The sequence below is a fragment of the Sciurus vulgaris genome (assembly GCF_902686455.1).
Source record: "Sciurus vulgaris genome assembly, chromosome: 14".
Lineage (NCBI taxonomy): Eukaryota > Metazoa > Chordata > Mammalia > Rodentia > Sciuridae > Sciurus > Sciurus vulgaris.
In genome coordinates, this window is record NC_136475.1 from 27,125,775 (window position 1) to 27,141,416 (window position 15,642).

Genomic DNA, 15,642 nt, shown 5'->3' on the forward strand with positions numbered 1-15,642 from the left:
TACAGATTCCAGTGTTCTATCTTGCTTAGAAAGCACCTAACTGTCTATGATCCACATTGTAATCTATTTGAAACTTGTTATTTATGGTGTGAGACAGGAGTTTAACTGAATTTTATTCCAACTAGATGATTTATGACCATCAATCTACTTACCTCTATTTATCAACTAGCTCCTGTCCCATTTAGAATGTTCTTTATGGTAAAGTCCATCACTCTGTGTGTGTGTGTGTGTGTGTGTGTGTGTGTGTGTGTGTGTGTCTAATGGCGTGGCCTTCATTCCCTGTTTCTCAATATTTAGTCATTTGAGCACCATCTCCACTTCTGTTATTCAATGTATTTACTTAATATTTTAGCCTAATGCATTTTAAAACTAAATACTTATTTTGACTCAACCCTAAGCATGTAAAACCATGCATTTAAATTTTTTTCTAGTAAGCATTAAAATAAATAATTTTTGAAATGACCAGTATTTATCATATGATATTTTACATCCTCTTACAATCCACAAGCAGAATGCAGAGCCACTTTGGGGAAACACTACTGCATTCTTTTCAATGACAAATTTGTCCATTTCTACAATAACACATCACTCTAGCTTTATGGCATATTTTTGAAATAATTTTTATTTTGAAATAATTATGGTTACCAGAATTTGTAAAAATAGTATGGAGAGGCCCCACATATCCAACCACCCAGCAGCTTCTCCCACTGAGGACATCTCAGGCGCCTATAGCATATTACCAAAAAAGAGGAAACTGATATGCACACAGTATAATTAACTGGACCTTCCTCTGGTTTCTCACATTTTCCTTGTGCTCATTTTTGTGTCCCTATATATAGTTTTGTGCCCTTTTATCATATATAGAGACCCAAAGAGCCACCATCACTTCTGAAATATAGAACAGCCATGTCCTCACAAAGGAGCTTCCTCAGGCTATTTATGGTTACATCTTCCCTCTGTCCCCACACCCTGGAAACCACTGATCTGTTCTCTACCTTCATAATTTTGTCATTTTGATGTTATTTAAGTAGAACCATACAGTACATAATTTGGGGACACTGACCTTTTTCACTCAGTATAACTCTGAGTAAATTGTGTGTATCAATAGTTCTCCCATTTTATTGCTGATAGTACCCATTGTGTGAATTTATCAGGTTTTTTGTTTGTTTGTTTGTTTGTTTGTTTGTTTTACCTACTAAGAACATCTGGTTTGTTTCCATTCAGGGGCTATTACAAAGAAAGCTGCAACTGGGGAGTACGGTGGTGCACACCTGTAATCTCTGCTACTTAAGAGGCAGAGGCAGGAGATCATAAGGTCAAGGCCACTAAGTGACACCCCTTTTCAAAATAAAAAGGGCAAGGCATGTAGTTCAGTGCTGAGCACCCCCGGGTTCAGTCCCCTGTACCATGAAGAAGAGAAGAGAAGAGAAGAGAAGAGAAGGAAGGAAGGAAGGAAGGAAGGGAGGGAGGGAGGGAGGAAGGAAGGAAGGAAGGAAAGCTACTGTGTGCATTTTGTATAGGTTTTTGTGTGACCATAAGGTTTCATTTCTTACCAGGTGCCGTGGTGCACGCCTATAATCCCAGTGACTCAGGAGGCTGAAGCAGGAGGATCACAATTTCAAGGCCAGCCTCAGCAACTTAGTGAGACCCTGTCTCAAAAAAATAAAAAGGACTGGGGATGTAGGATCAGTAAGAACACACCTGGGTTCAATCTCCAATACCAAAAGAGAAAAATAAAAAGATTTCATTTCTCTGGAATAAATGATCAGGAATTCCATCACTGGGTTGCTATGTGTATGTTTAACTCTTCAAGAAACTGCCAAACTAGTTTCCAGCATGACTATACCATTCCACATTCCCACCAGCAAAGTACAAAATTTCCAGTTTCCCAGCCTTTGGTTTTCAGTATTTTGGGTTGTCTTTTCTAACAGATGTTTCACATTGTGGCTCTAATTTACTTTCCCCTAATGTCGGTGATTTGGAACATCTTTTCATGTGCTTATTTGTGTGTTGTGTTTTGATATCTGATGGCAAGTCTGAGATTGTCTTTCTTGTGTGGTGACCCTGAGAGAGACCTTAAGCTGAACTTGGTCACTCCCTGTTGCCTCTTGTAGTAAGAGGAAAGGATGGGTTTGAATATGGACTGGTGAGGGAGTCCACTCAGGAGCTCCAGAGTGGGCTCTGGGCAGGTACCTCCCCCATCAGGTGTGGCAGCACCGTTCCCCCCGTCTGTACCCTCAGGCCACATGTCATAGAACCATAAAATGCCTTTTCATAAAATGCCTTCGGGATGGATTCATTTGGGGCATTGTAAGGAAGTTCCGAGTCTGGTCTCCTAACTGGTAATGATGAAACCCAAGCAAAAGGGACTTATCTGGTCACAATGAAGTCACAAATATTACTCTATTTTTTTAAATGTGGAAATAAGAAGCCAGTGGTCCCTACACCACTCGAAGAGCAGAGCCCTTATCTGGTGGATGTGCTGGACCTGGCCTGGGTTGGTAGAGCGGGGACACCTCTGAGCAGTCACTGTGTTCACCATCCTGACTCACCTTCTCCCTGGGATTGACTGTGAACACAAAGATGCTTGAGAACCTTGGAGATCAAGGGCAGGACCTGTGAGCCAGGATCCCTGAGGAGACAACACCCACTGGCACTACTGGAGGCAGAAGAGGGTCAGCTCATGGGCTGGGGTAGGAGGGAGGGGGTTCAGATTTCCCTCTAGAGCAGGGATTCTAAAGTTGACCACAGTCCCTGTGAATTGGGAGGAGCCTCCTGGCAGACAGCACATCCCAAACGCAGCTCTTTGTCATGTTCTCCAGGGTAATGAGGTACCCTTCCAGAAGATTCCATTTTTACCAATGCCCAAAGTTTCCTCATTGTAACCTATCAACTGATTAAAGACTGTCAAATAGGATATTCATGAAGTAATTCTAGTTTATTGAACACTGTCAGTGTGACCTTGAGTAAGTCAATTAAATCATACTCCTCTATTTCTGCATCTGTAAAGTGGGGAGAATAGTAGTTTTAATGGCATTAAAATAGGGTCTGGCCTGGAACAAGTACTGCAGAAGTATCAGCTGTTCTTAGGACTAAAATGTGAGCAGACACTACTACCACTACAGCTTCTGGCTACATTGGAAACACCAACTGTGAGCGCCCCCTGGAGGGAATTTGAATTCATGCAACTGTGAAGGGCTGTTGTTCCTGGGCTTCTGCAGCGCTGCCTTGAGTTGAGCTTTCTGTTGCGGTTCTTCCTTTGTGATGGTAAATCACTGTTAGTCTGGCGTTCTTCTGGAGTGTTTGGTAAATCCTACAGGGTATGATGCTGCATATTTTCACGATCTGATTTTTTACAGTATATTCTAATGACTAGATTTCAAGTCGGCAGTGTGTGTGGTTTAAACATGGGTCATCTCTACCCCTATAGTTAATGTATAAATATCACCACTACCTTCCTCCAAATATTTTACTTTTCTGAACACTTTGTGATGTTATTAAGTGGGAATATGTAATGAATGTGGGCTGCAAGCAGGGTTTCCAACCTCTCTTAAATGGTCCCCCCAGTACTGGAGATCCTGCACATAGAGGTAACTGATCCAGAGCCCTGGAGTGGCACCACTATACAGTTACACGGGGAGTGTTTGAAGTCCCCTCAGGAAGGTCCCCAGCATCTTGGTGTGGTGGCAGTTGTCCTCGCGCTCCTCCTGGGGATCCCAGCTCCCTGTTCTGTCCTCTACCCCATACCAGCTAACCTCTTCATGAACCCCAGCAGGGTCTGTGGGGCAGAGTGCACACACACACACACACACACACACACACACACACACACCAAAGTTAGGATCTGGTTCTGGACATCTAGTAAATCTTGCCTCACTGATCACACCCAATACAATCCATTCCATTTTTTCCCTCCATGCTTGAAGACTGAGTATATGTCTTTCCACTGGTTTCTTAGTCTGCTAAAGGAACAGAATCCTGACTGGGCCAGAGTGAGTCCTTTCCACGCTGGCCATGACAGTAGTCCTGACTTTTTTTTTTTTTTTTTTTTTTGGTACCAGGGATTGAACCTAGGGGCGCTTAACCAATGAGCCACATCCCCAGTCCTTTTTCATATTTTATTTAGAGACAGGGTCTCAATGAGTTGCTTAGGCCCTCACTAAGTTGCTGAGGTTGGCTTTGAGCTCTCAATCCTCCTGCCTCAGCCTCCTGAGTTCCTGGGATTATAGGCATGTGCCACCATGCCCAGCCCCCAGTCCTTTTTATTTTGTTTTGAGAGAGGATCTTGCTAAGTTGTCGATATTAGTCTCAAACTTGTGATCCTTCTGCCTCAGGCTCCCGAGTGGCTGAGATGGCAGACCATTTGTACAGATGCCCGTTAGATGCATATATACCCATTAGATGCAACATTCTGCATTAAGCCATTGAGGAAACGGGGCCCAGAGAAGGTGAACAATTTGTCAGAGGTCACACAACCAGACCCCAGCCTGAGAAGTTCCTTGTTAGGCTCTTACCAAGATCCTTGTTGGTAACCTAACCCAGCTAGTGATCTAACCTGACTCCCTTTGTGGCCCCTGCAGATGCCAAGGGGACCATCAGGGAAATTGTCCTGCCCAAGGGCTTGGACCTGGACCGGCCCAAGCGGACGCGCACATCCTTCACTGCTGAGCAACTGTACCGCCTGGAGATGGAGTTCCAGCGCTGCCAGTACGTGGTGGGCCGTGAGCGCACTGAGCTGGCCCGCCAGCTGAACCTCTCAGAGACCCAGGTAAGAGGCAGGCCCAGCCTCTCCACCCTGTCCTGGTCTCCCGGGAATTCCTTGGGGTATGCGACCTGGGCTGCTACAGGCCAAGCTTTGGAGGTGTTCAGACATGCACAGGCAGAGACCTAAAGCTCTAGGCAAACCAGAGCAAAGACAGTATCAAGAAAGCTGGTATTTGCCAACAGTAGGGGGCCTTGGGTGGAATATGGGAAAAGGCTTGAGAAATGGGGGGGGCACTAAAATGCAGGGAGTGGTTTAGGAGGGTGTCAGCACGTAAGAGGAGCCCCAAGGAGGGACGTGAGGGGTTGGCATGCTGGAAACAATGGTTCTGAGAAGACGCCATGGTGGTGGCGCTCACTCCCACAATCCCAACTACTCAGGAGGCTGGGTGGGGAGGATCGCCTGAGCCTGGGAGTTCAAGACCAGCCTGGGCAACACAGTGAAACCCCGTCACAAAAAACAATTCTGGGAAGAAATGAGATATGACACAGTAGGTCTGGGGAACTCCCACTTCCCCACCCTCGGTCACCTTCCCTTCTTCTCAGTGTACCTTAGTCCCTATTATGCACAGCGAGGTCTGAGCACGCCCTTCACCCAGAAGGGCGCCATTTTAACAACAGTATGCTTAGCCCTAGGAAAATTTTTGTAAACTGAGCACCCACCCCATGTGAATGGAAACATTTCAAGCTGGCACTAGAGCTATGAAATAATCATCATAGTACTTGGTACTCACACATGCCAGGCACCAGGTGCTCTGTGTGTAAGTTAACTAATCGCTCACAACAACCACATGATACTGGTGTATTATTCCACTTGACAGATGAGGCGAGGCCATGCCCAAGGTCATTCAGCTAATAATTCCCAGAACTGGGATCTGGACAATCAGTGTGACACCTTTAGGTATAACTTGGCCCACCTGCATTGAGCTTATCAAAGAGTCATTCAAAAGTCAGGCACATGGCACAGTCTGCCATCCCAGCTGCTCAGGAGACTGAAGCAGGAGGATCACAAATTTGAGGCCAGCCTTAGCAACTTAGCGAGACCCTATCTCAAAATAGATTTAATAGGGTTGGGGATGTGGCTCAGTGGTACAGCACCTGCCTAGCATGCACAAGGCCCTGGGTTCAATCCCTCGCACCAAAATAAATAAATAAATAAGGACCCAGAGACCCTTAGTTTAGCTATAGCTCTAGCAGTTTGATCTCATGTATGAGGGAGATGAACCAACACACAGAGTGCTAACAATGGACAAGAAAGGATTTCTAAAGGGAAGAGGCAGGAGGAGAGGAAGCCGACTGAGTGTTCTGGGTTCCTTCCCAGGAGCACTGCAGGAGACTGCATGAAACCTCTCTGTGTGCTGCTGCTGTTTTTCCCTTGGCCGGGCTCTTCTTCCCTCAGCAGAATCCTCCAGCTCTTCAACTCACACCAACAGAGCACTGCCCAGCAGGGTGGTCTGATGGACCTAGCTGTCCTGGTCCCTTTGAGGGTTGAGCAGGCTCCTCCTGGGTAAACCAAGGGCTGCAGAGGGAAGAAAGGCAAGGGCAAGGGAGGATGGGGAGCAGCTGCTGTCCTGCAGGGCAGGTCATCTCCTCCTGGTCTTGGTTTGCTCCTGCTGCCACTGCAGAGTTCCCCAATAAGCCACTTGGGCCCTGCACCCAACTGGTTTGGGCCAGGGGCTGAGAAGCCAGGCTTGCGCTTAGAGACGAGGCTGCAGTAGCTGACCAGGCCAGAGCTCCTGGGGAAGTCAGGGGGACACCCCCATCCCTGCAGTTTAGGCCTAGGTCAACACCTGCCCTTCCCTTTGCCCTAAACGCCCTCTCTCTACTAGTTTTGCTCTAAACTCTCCCCTAAAACTGTGCTCTCCAGGTACCTCAGATGCCCAAATCAGCAGCTCCTTCTGGGTCCTCATCCTTCCCTTGCCTGGCACCTGACCTCACATCCAGACTTGACACTCGAAGGTCATCTGAAGCCCCTCTTTTCCAGCAGGCCTTCTCTAAGGTTTCTTGACCTCATCCCAAGAGAATTTTCCACAGCTTGACCTTAAAGTGTGTGTTTGTGTGTCTGTATGTTGTGGTGGCACCAACCGGTATGCACTGCCCAAGGACAAGAACATGTTTGAAAGTCTTGTCCCTTCTGCAGGCTCCCTTGGGGAGCCCAGAGCAAGCTAGCCTCATGGTGGGCCTCAGCAAATCCTCAGCTTCTTGCTTACTGCTTACACCCTCCTTTCTCTTCCAGGTCCTGGGATTGCATAATGGTATAAATGAAGTGCAGCTAACATTTGCTGGGAACTTCCCATGCACAGTACCCTTCCTGACAGGTTTTGTCCTCACCACAACCATGGGAAATTGGTGTGAGGTGTTTCTTCTCACACCAACTATGGTGTAGGTTCCAACACCACCCCAGCCAGTTCTCCGAGTCTCTGACACCAACTGAATGTCTACTGATCCCATTCTGACACAAATTCCCACAGTTATCACAGACCCCACCAGTCAAGGGCAGACATGTAACTCAGTTCCACAGCAGATGCTAGTGAAAAGTCCCAGGAACCATCTGTGCTTCTGACCCAGTGGCCCTGAATTGGGGGCTTCCACATACCCTTCTTGAGGTCCGATTTCACTAGAATGACTTGCAGAGCTTAGAATGACACTTCACTTCTTTGTGTAGTTTATTATGAAGGATACAAGTCAGTCTAGGAATGGAACCACCACCTGACCCATCTATCCCACTCCTCCATATTAATCTTAAAGATGCCAAGTCAGCATACTCTAGCATACCCATGTTTATAGCAGCACAAGTCACAGTAGTCAACTGTGGAGCCCACCTAAATGTCCATCAGTGGATGAGTGGATAAAGAAAATGTGTCATAAATATACAATGGAGTTTTATTCAGTCATAAAAAAGAATAAAATTATGTCATTTGCAGGAAAATGGATGGATCTTGAGAATGTTATGTTAAGAAACTCGGAAAGTCAAGGGTCTTATACTTTCTCTCATATGTGGAAACTACACAGGAAAAAGGAAAAGAAAGTTTGGGGGGAATTCAGGAAAACTGAAGGAGACCAGCAGAGTAGAGGAAAGGAACCGTAGAGGGAGGGAAAGGGGAAATACTGAGGAACAATATTGACCAAATTATATTGTTATATTGTGTGCATGTACCAATAGTAACAGTGAATCCCACCATTGTGTATAGTTATAATGCACCAAGAAAATATGGGAAAAAATTTAAAATAAAAATAAAATTGATTCTAAAAAAGTAAAGGATATAAGTCAGGTAGAGCCAAGTGGAAGAGGGGCACAGGTCAAGGGGATGGAAGGGGAGGGGCTTCCATGTTCTTCAGTCCCCCACCCTCCCAGCACCTCAATGTGTTCCCCAAACAGACCTCCAATCTCCAGCCTCCTCCCTTCCTTACAGGATTCCCACCTTATAATCGTGTGTTGAGTCTTTCTGGGACCAGCCCCCATCCTGAAACTCTAAGGAGTCCAGGAGTCACCCACAAGAATAAATTCAGGTGTGGTTCAGTATGAATAACAAAAGGCACTCCTGTACTCAGAACACTTGAAGGGTTTAGGAACTCTGTGCCAAACCAGAGGCAAAGACCAAACATCCCTTTCATTTTATTTTATTTTCCACTGGGGATAGAACCCAGGGATGCTTTACCTCTGAGCTACATTCTCAATCCTTTTCATTTTTTGTTTTGAGACAGATTCTTGTTAAGTTGCTGAGGGTCTCGCTAAATTACTGAAGCTGGTCTGGAACTTTCAATCCTCCTGCCTCAGCCTCCCTGGTCCCTGGGATTACAGGTGTGCCCCTCTGTGCACCTGGCCAAACATTTCTTGTTACACTGCAATAGGTCTTTATTATTTTCACCTCGAATGGAAGGAAACTGAGGCACAGAAAAGCTGAAAAACTTGCTCAAAATTTAAAGTAGGCACATTCATTTGCTCATTTAATCTTTAAAAAGAATTGGCTTTGTGGGTAATGTTATCCCATTTAAGAAAACTGAGCCTCAGTGCAGTTAATTAACTTGCCTAACATTATTTAGCTAGAATTCTATGGAATCCGTAGTACATTCCCCAGTAGTTTTGTTAAAAAATATTCTTAAGTGCCTACTACATGCCAGGTGCTATTCTAAGGTCCAGGAGATGTAGCAAAATTTCAGAGTGCTGTGAGGGATATAAAACGAGGTGCATGGTAGAGACTCAGAGGAAAACTTTTATCCACATAGTCAGGGAAGGACTCTTCAAGATGACACTGAGCTTAGACCTTAATGACAGGTAAAAGATAGCCAGAGAAAAGTCAAGGCAGAGGGTAACTCTTCTTGGGACCTGGCATAGAATGTTCTAGAAGTGTCAGAAGGCCAGCATGGCTGGAGTAAGAGGTTAATAGGTTAAGTATGTCAGGGCAGGTCATGTAGTGCTTATAGCCAAAGGTAAGGCCTTGAAGGGAAAGTGACATGAGATGATTGGCATTTTACAGAAATCACTGGACACAGAATGGACCACAGGGGACAAACGTGGGCAAGTTAGTGGCTACTAACATGGTACCTTGAGCAGAGTGGTGGTAGAAGAGAGAAGTGGAATAATCTGAGATGTATCCCAACTTGGAGATAGAACCCAACTCAGCACACGCATGGGCGGGGGAAAGGAAGTCGTTTGGCTTGAACACCCGAGTGGATGGCAAAACCCTTTATGAGGTTGAGAAAGCTGTGAAGGAGCAGGGCAGTGGGGGCATAATCAAGAGATTTCCTTCCATCACTTAAGTTTGAGATCCAAGTGGAGATGTCAGGAAGGAATGTCAGATTTTTTTTTTTTTTTATATCAGGGTCAGGAGGCTGGGTTTCCTCGAATTTACCTGAGAACTTCTTGGTCAAGGGCCCTTTCGAGGGAAGGGATAAGAGATTCCTTCAGGTGTGCTCAGACAGTGAATGGACTACGAAGGGATTAAAAAAGAAAAGGAGGCCCAATCTTGTGCAAGTCTAAGGAGAGGAACTGTGGTGCAGCCAGGTCCGGGAGAGTCTGGATACGGGGGTTCTCTGACCCAAGGGCTTCAGAGCCTGGTGCTGTCGGACCTTCTCTGGTGCTACACTGAAGGTGCTGTCTGTTGCTCTCCAAATGCTGGCATCTCCTTCTGTCTGTCCTCTTCTCTACCCGCTGCCAGCCAGCATCTCTACCCCCTTCCCTATATGCCAGGAGGACCCAGGCATGGTCCTTATTTGATCAGGCAGAGAAAAGTGAGCTTGCCCCAGGTCCGTTCTCATTTCTAGTCTCTACCTTAATCTCTGTGTGCCCAGTTATGTTGAATCGTGTGCTACGTAAAACTCGGAAGCCCACCTGCAAGACCAGGTGTGCACAACAGTGAGGCCCTTCCCTCCGCGCCCAACACCACCAGGGCTCTGCGGGATGAAGTCCACGCAATGTAGGCGCAGTGAACAAGACGCTCTGCCTTGGCCTTGCCTAGACCCTGTGTCTGTGTAGGGAGAGGGGTCTCACACGAGTTTCTCTCTTGGAACCGTTAGAACTCATACCCGTCCTCGTCCCTCATGGTGACATATGCTGAAAGCTTCTCTCGGTGATAAAGTCAGAGAACAGAGACAGTCCCACTTTGTCATTCTTTCTCTTAGGAAGTAACCTCCTAATATACTTGGCTACCATGTTTTGTTTAAAAAAGAAAGTTGGAGTCGGTGCTGTGGTGCACACCTGTAATCCCAGCAGCTCCGGAGGCTGAAGCGGGAGAGTCACAAGTTTGAGGCCAGCCTCAGCATCTTAGTGAGACTTTGTCTCAAAACAAAATCAGAAGTTTTGAGGATGTAACTCAGCAGCACAGCACTTGCTGAGCAAGTGTGAAGTCCTGGGTTCAATCTCCAATACTGCAAATACTATTATCACTCTAGTACTCCTACTATTATTATTATTATTATTATTACTATTATTATTATTATTATTATACTTCAATTTCAAACCAGGCATAGTGGTTTACACTCAGGAAGCTAAGCTGGAAGGATCTTGAGTTTAAGGCCAGCCTAGGCAACATAGTAAGACCCCAGCTCAAAAAAACAAAAAGAAAGAGAGAGAGAGAAACTTCAATTTTACTATGCTAATCATTATTAACCCATGGAGTCATCACACACACACACAAAAACTATGAGAAGACATTCATATGATCCCCATTTCACTGATGGGGAAATGGTGGTGCCCCTGCCCAATGTCATCAAGCAAGTTAGAGGAAGAACCAGAGCTGTCTGACTGGAGGTTCTTATCCACCATTATTATCTGTTTTCCTGCAGTGCTGAGGATTGAACCCAGGCCCGCTTGCATGCTAGGCAGGTCTCTTCCACTGAGCTACACCCCAACCCCTTATTGTTACTACTATCAAAACACTTATTATATCATGACCCTTGCCAGCCTGTCCATGTACCCCATGACTAGTGTCTGAGATCCAAGTGGCTTGAGGTGGAGTTTCATTTACTCTGTTTATTCAGTACCTGGCAAGGCCTGGCATGTATCAGATGCTTGATATTTATGTGCTGTGTGAATGAATGACCAGAGCACCAGGGTCAGAGCAGGAAGTAAGAAAAGATGTGGCTGAGGAGGAAAGAAAGGTGAGAGGCCTGCTCAGGATTCCCTCCCTCAGCTGGCCTGGAGGATTTGGGCAGGGCCAGGGGCCCAGGAGTAGGCTGAGGACAAACTGCCAAGTCCCAATACTGACAAGATTAGCTTGGATAAGAGCTGTTCCATCCTTTTGGCAATTGTCCGCAGCCCTGTGTCTACCACCCCTGCCCCGGAGGGCTGCTTCTGGAACAGCAGAGTAGATGGTACCTTCCCAGTGCAGGTCACAAAGCCCAGGGCCATCCTAAACAGTCACCATCATCTCAGATTCCGGACGTGCCCACAGTGTCAGGAAGCAGTCTTTACGAGATTATATAATTTCCAAAGGAACAATAAAGCTTGGAATTTAACCCCGACAACAAGCCCAAAGAATATGATAAATAATCTCTCAGAAAATGCCTCCCTAGTCCTGGAAACCATCCCCCTACCCTGGTGTGCAGACTTTGGTCACAGTATGACCCAGTAAGAGATTAGGATGTGGAGCCACCAACCATTTGCTGGAACCAAAATGGCAGGCTGCAGAGAGGCCACAGCAGAGCACTGAGAAGGAAGGGTGCGTGCTGTCCTAGGGGGTGCACTGCACTCAGGATAGGACCATGGCTCCGCCACCATGGGGGAATTCAGGAATGACTTCTTGGAAGAGTGAGACTGAATTGAGACTTAAAGGACCGGTAACTTTGAATTTAACCCTAACAACAGGTGGAGGGCAGGGGACGAGTTCAGAGGGCTCTCTGAGCCTGTCCCTTCTCAGTTTCTCCTGTGTTTGCTGAGCCTTATGAACCAGCCCCAAGGGACTGATGGTGGGAAGTAGAGAAGCCGGTCTTCCCACCCCCACCCCCACAGCCGGCAACACCCGCAGCGTGCAGGAACCACCCAGGGCTTCCCAAGTACTCTCGGGCCTCAGCCCCAACAGCAGTTCTGGTGGAATGAGTGCTGGACAGAGCCTGGGCAATAGGATTTAGAAGGATGTCCCCGGGTAATTCCAACAGTGAGACAGGGTGGAGAGTCCTTGACCTAGCCCACCCATGCCAACAAACGACATGCCAGGTCCCAGCCTCTGCTTGCCTTCCCTCGGCCTTCTCCTCCCCGCTTCCAGGGACACCTGCCCAGGAGCCTCGCAGACCCAGCAGCAGCCCACACCCACCTCTCCCTGCTGCACCCAGAGCTGTGGGAAGATGAGTGTGTGGGAAAGCACCTGCACAGGCTTTGTCCTTCTGCATGGGGCACGCCCCTTGTTACTGCCACTTCCTTGTACCTAAATGCCCTCTGTGCACTAGGAATGGGTTGGCTCCCCTCCCCTCTAGACCCTCAGCTTCCCAGGGGCAGGAACCAGACTTCTGTGCCTGTCTTGGCTCTTTTGCTCAGAGGCACCAGAGTAACTAAACTTCCTAGGTCCTCCAAGTTGAGGGACCCAGTGAGGCCTCCCCACGGCTTCCCTTCAGGGACCTCCACTCCATGGTTCCTGCTCCTCCTGCTGGAATATGCTGCCCCAGCTCTGGGTGAGAAGCTCCTGGGACATGAGTCTGGGTGCCCCAGTGGTGGCACTGGTGACATGGTGGCCTGACATATTTTCCACCTACTGAGCAATTGCCAGTCTCCCCTTCCTGGAGGAACTTCTATGAGTGATTCTTTCTGAGCTTCTGACTGACTTGCCTTTGGTGTGGGGGCACTCCCTCCCTCCCAGAGGTGAGAGGGAATCCATTGTCACCATTAGCTTTGCAGACCCAACAAAACTGACCACTCCTGATCCCCTTTTCTTGGATATGCTAAGAGAAGGGCTGGGGTGCGGGGCAGTGGTGGCAGGACCAGGTGCTCCTTCTCTCAGAGGCTTGGAAATAGGTCTCTGCCCTTTTTTGGTGGCTCTCTTTAGAATTTTAGTACTCTGTTCCTTCTTGTCCTCAGCTTTGAGTATGTGGCCATCAGAAAGACCCCTCAACATCCTGCCTGGTGTCATGTTGAGAAGTTTGACCTTAACAGGAAATGGGGACGGAGAATCTGCTAATAAGACCAAAAAGGGCCATGACCAGACTGGGCTAGGAAGCACTTCCTCCAGAGGCCATGGGGTCGAGGCTGGAGGCAGCGGTGGACTGCAATTGACCTCTACCTCACAGGGTCACAGAGGTCCCACTTTGGCCTCCTCTGGCCGTGTCCCTCCTATGGGATAAGGATTTTGCAAAGCCAAGGAGTTGTGCCTGTCAGGGGCCTGCACCCACCTTAGCCCACCCCCAGATATCCAGGACCCCAGATATCCAGGACTCCTGTCAAGTGACACTTCCAGGACCTGCCCACCCACAAAGTCAGTCCTTCTGAAGGCAGGCATTATTCAGAAGTCCAGGCCCAAGAAGTGCCAGTGGGCTGTTTACAGTGTGTGAACAGGGTGGGGTGCCCCCATGTGTATGTCAGAGCTGGGTCAGGCCACGAGCCAAAGGCTTCCATTTTGCCTCTTGCCTCTGCAGCTATTTGGGTTTGGACCTGGGGTAGAGTCCTTTGCAGTACTGGGTTTCTCACCTTGGAATCACCTGGTGAGCTGTAAAAACTCCCAGCACCTGGATTCCAGCTACCCCTATTCTGAGCTGATTGGGTGAAGCTGGTAGTGAGTTTATAGGTGGCTTCCTAGGTGGCTCTCATGGGCGACCAAGGCCAAGAGGTACTGATATGAAAATGGCCAGGTCAGAGAGGACACAGGAAGAGAGGAGCTCCACTCTGCGGAGTGGGCTAGGAAGTGCTCACTCTAGGAAGGAGGCTTCTGCCTCCCCATTCCTGCTTGGGTGAATGGAGATGGTCAAACTGGAAGAGGGAATGCAGGGAGAGGGCCCTATTTGGAGGAGTAGAACTGAACTGCATCTTTGAGTGTGGAGTTTGGGGTGCTTTTGAGACATCCATACAATGACATCTAAAACAGAGTTGGATACCCAGCCTGGACTTCAGTTCAGAGGCCAGAGCCTGAGGCAGCATATAGATGGTAGCTAAAGCCATGAACTTGACTATGAGCCAAAAATGTGTAAGCTATGAAGGGAACTCCAGTCTTGGGGTACCCCCAAATTCCATCCTCCACCTGCCAATTCATTCCTCCATTCCAGGCCAGAGTCAGCTTTAGCAATGAAGGGGCGTTCCAGTGTGGGGACAAGGATCCCTAATCAGTTCACCCAGAGCAGACTGGCTGCGGGAAGACCTTAATGACATCTGCTCTTCTTTCCCCTCTCTCTCCTCACCCCTGTGTCTCTGCCCCTGCCCCCACACTTCCCCTCCGTTTCCCCTCCCACCTTCCCTACTTTGCTTTGCCTGTCCCCTCTTCCCTGCTGACACCCCCTCCCCACCCTCCATCCCAAGGTGAAGGTCTGGTTCCAGAACCGCCGCACCAAGCAGAAGAAAGACCAGAGCAGAGACCTGGAGAAGCAGGCTTCCTCCTCGGCCTCCGAGGCCTTCGCCACCTCCAACATTCTACGGCTGCTGGAGCAGGGCCGGCTGCTCTCGGTGCCCAGGGCCCCCAGCCTCCTGGCACTGACCCCTGGCCTGCCTGGCCTGCCTGCTGGCCATAGGGGCACCTCTTTGGGTGACCCCAGGAACTCCTCCCCACGCCTCAACCCGCTGCCCTCGGCCTCGGCATCTCCCCCGCTGCCGCCCCCTCTGCCGGCCGTCTGCTTTTCCATGGCCCCGCTCCTGGACCTGCCTGCTGGCTATGAACTAGGCTCCTCGGCCTTTGAGCCCTACAGCCGGCTAGAACGGAAAGTAGCCAGCCCTGGCGGCGGTGGCAGCAAGAACGCTAACACTTAAGACTCCCACCCCTGTGTGACACTGAGTCCCCAAGCACAGCACCACCCCAGTCTCCTGAGCCCAGTGGACTGCACTGAGCAGGCCGGAAGAGGAGGGGTGGCCGTCACAGCCCCTCCCCACCTGCCCCAGCTCAGAGACTCGACCAAATGGCCTTGGTCCCCGCAGCTCGTGTGTGCGTGTGTGAGTGCAGTGTGCGCGTGCGTGTCTCTCACTGAAATAAAGGAAAACAACGACAAGAAGGGAAACAGGCCCTGCAGCCCACCTCGGTCCATTTTGTCCCTGCCTGCTGTGATGGAAAATGGGCTCAGAGTGAGGGGGACTTACAGGGGAGGCAGTAGAATCTGAGGTTACAGGTGGGTCAGGGTATCAACAGACCCTGACTCCCACTTCCAACAGAGCTCCAACCCAGGCACCCCAGAGTCCCCAGGTGCCAACATCAGTGCTTTCATTGGTTAAGCGTTATTCTTTGCAAGCTCCTCTTTCAAACTTAAAAATACTTG

The 15,642-nt window shown here is 48.7% G+C and overlaps 1 protein-coding gene across 1 annotated transcript in view; it reads left to right on the plus strand.

Annotated features, from left to right (window-relative positions):
* Window positions 1–15,391, plus strand: part of VAX2 (ventral anterior homeobox 2) — a 28,039-nt gene extending 12,648 nt beyond the window's left edge. The window contains exons 2-3 of the mRNA XM_079110027.1: window positions 4,581–4,768; window positions 14,699–15,391. Of these exons, the coding sequence (XP_078966153.1) occupies window positions 4,581–4,768; window positions 14,699–15,142 (632 nt within the window). The 3' untranslated portion in view covers window positions 15,143–15,391. The remainder of the gene's footprint in view (window positions 1–4,580; window positions 4,769–14,698) is intronic.
* The last annotated feature ends 251 nt before the right edge of the window (window positions 15,392–15,642 follow it).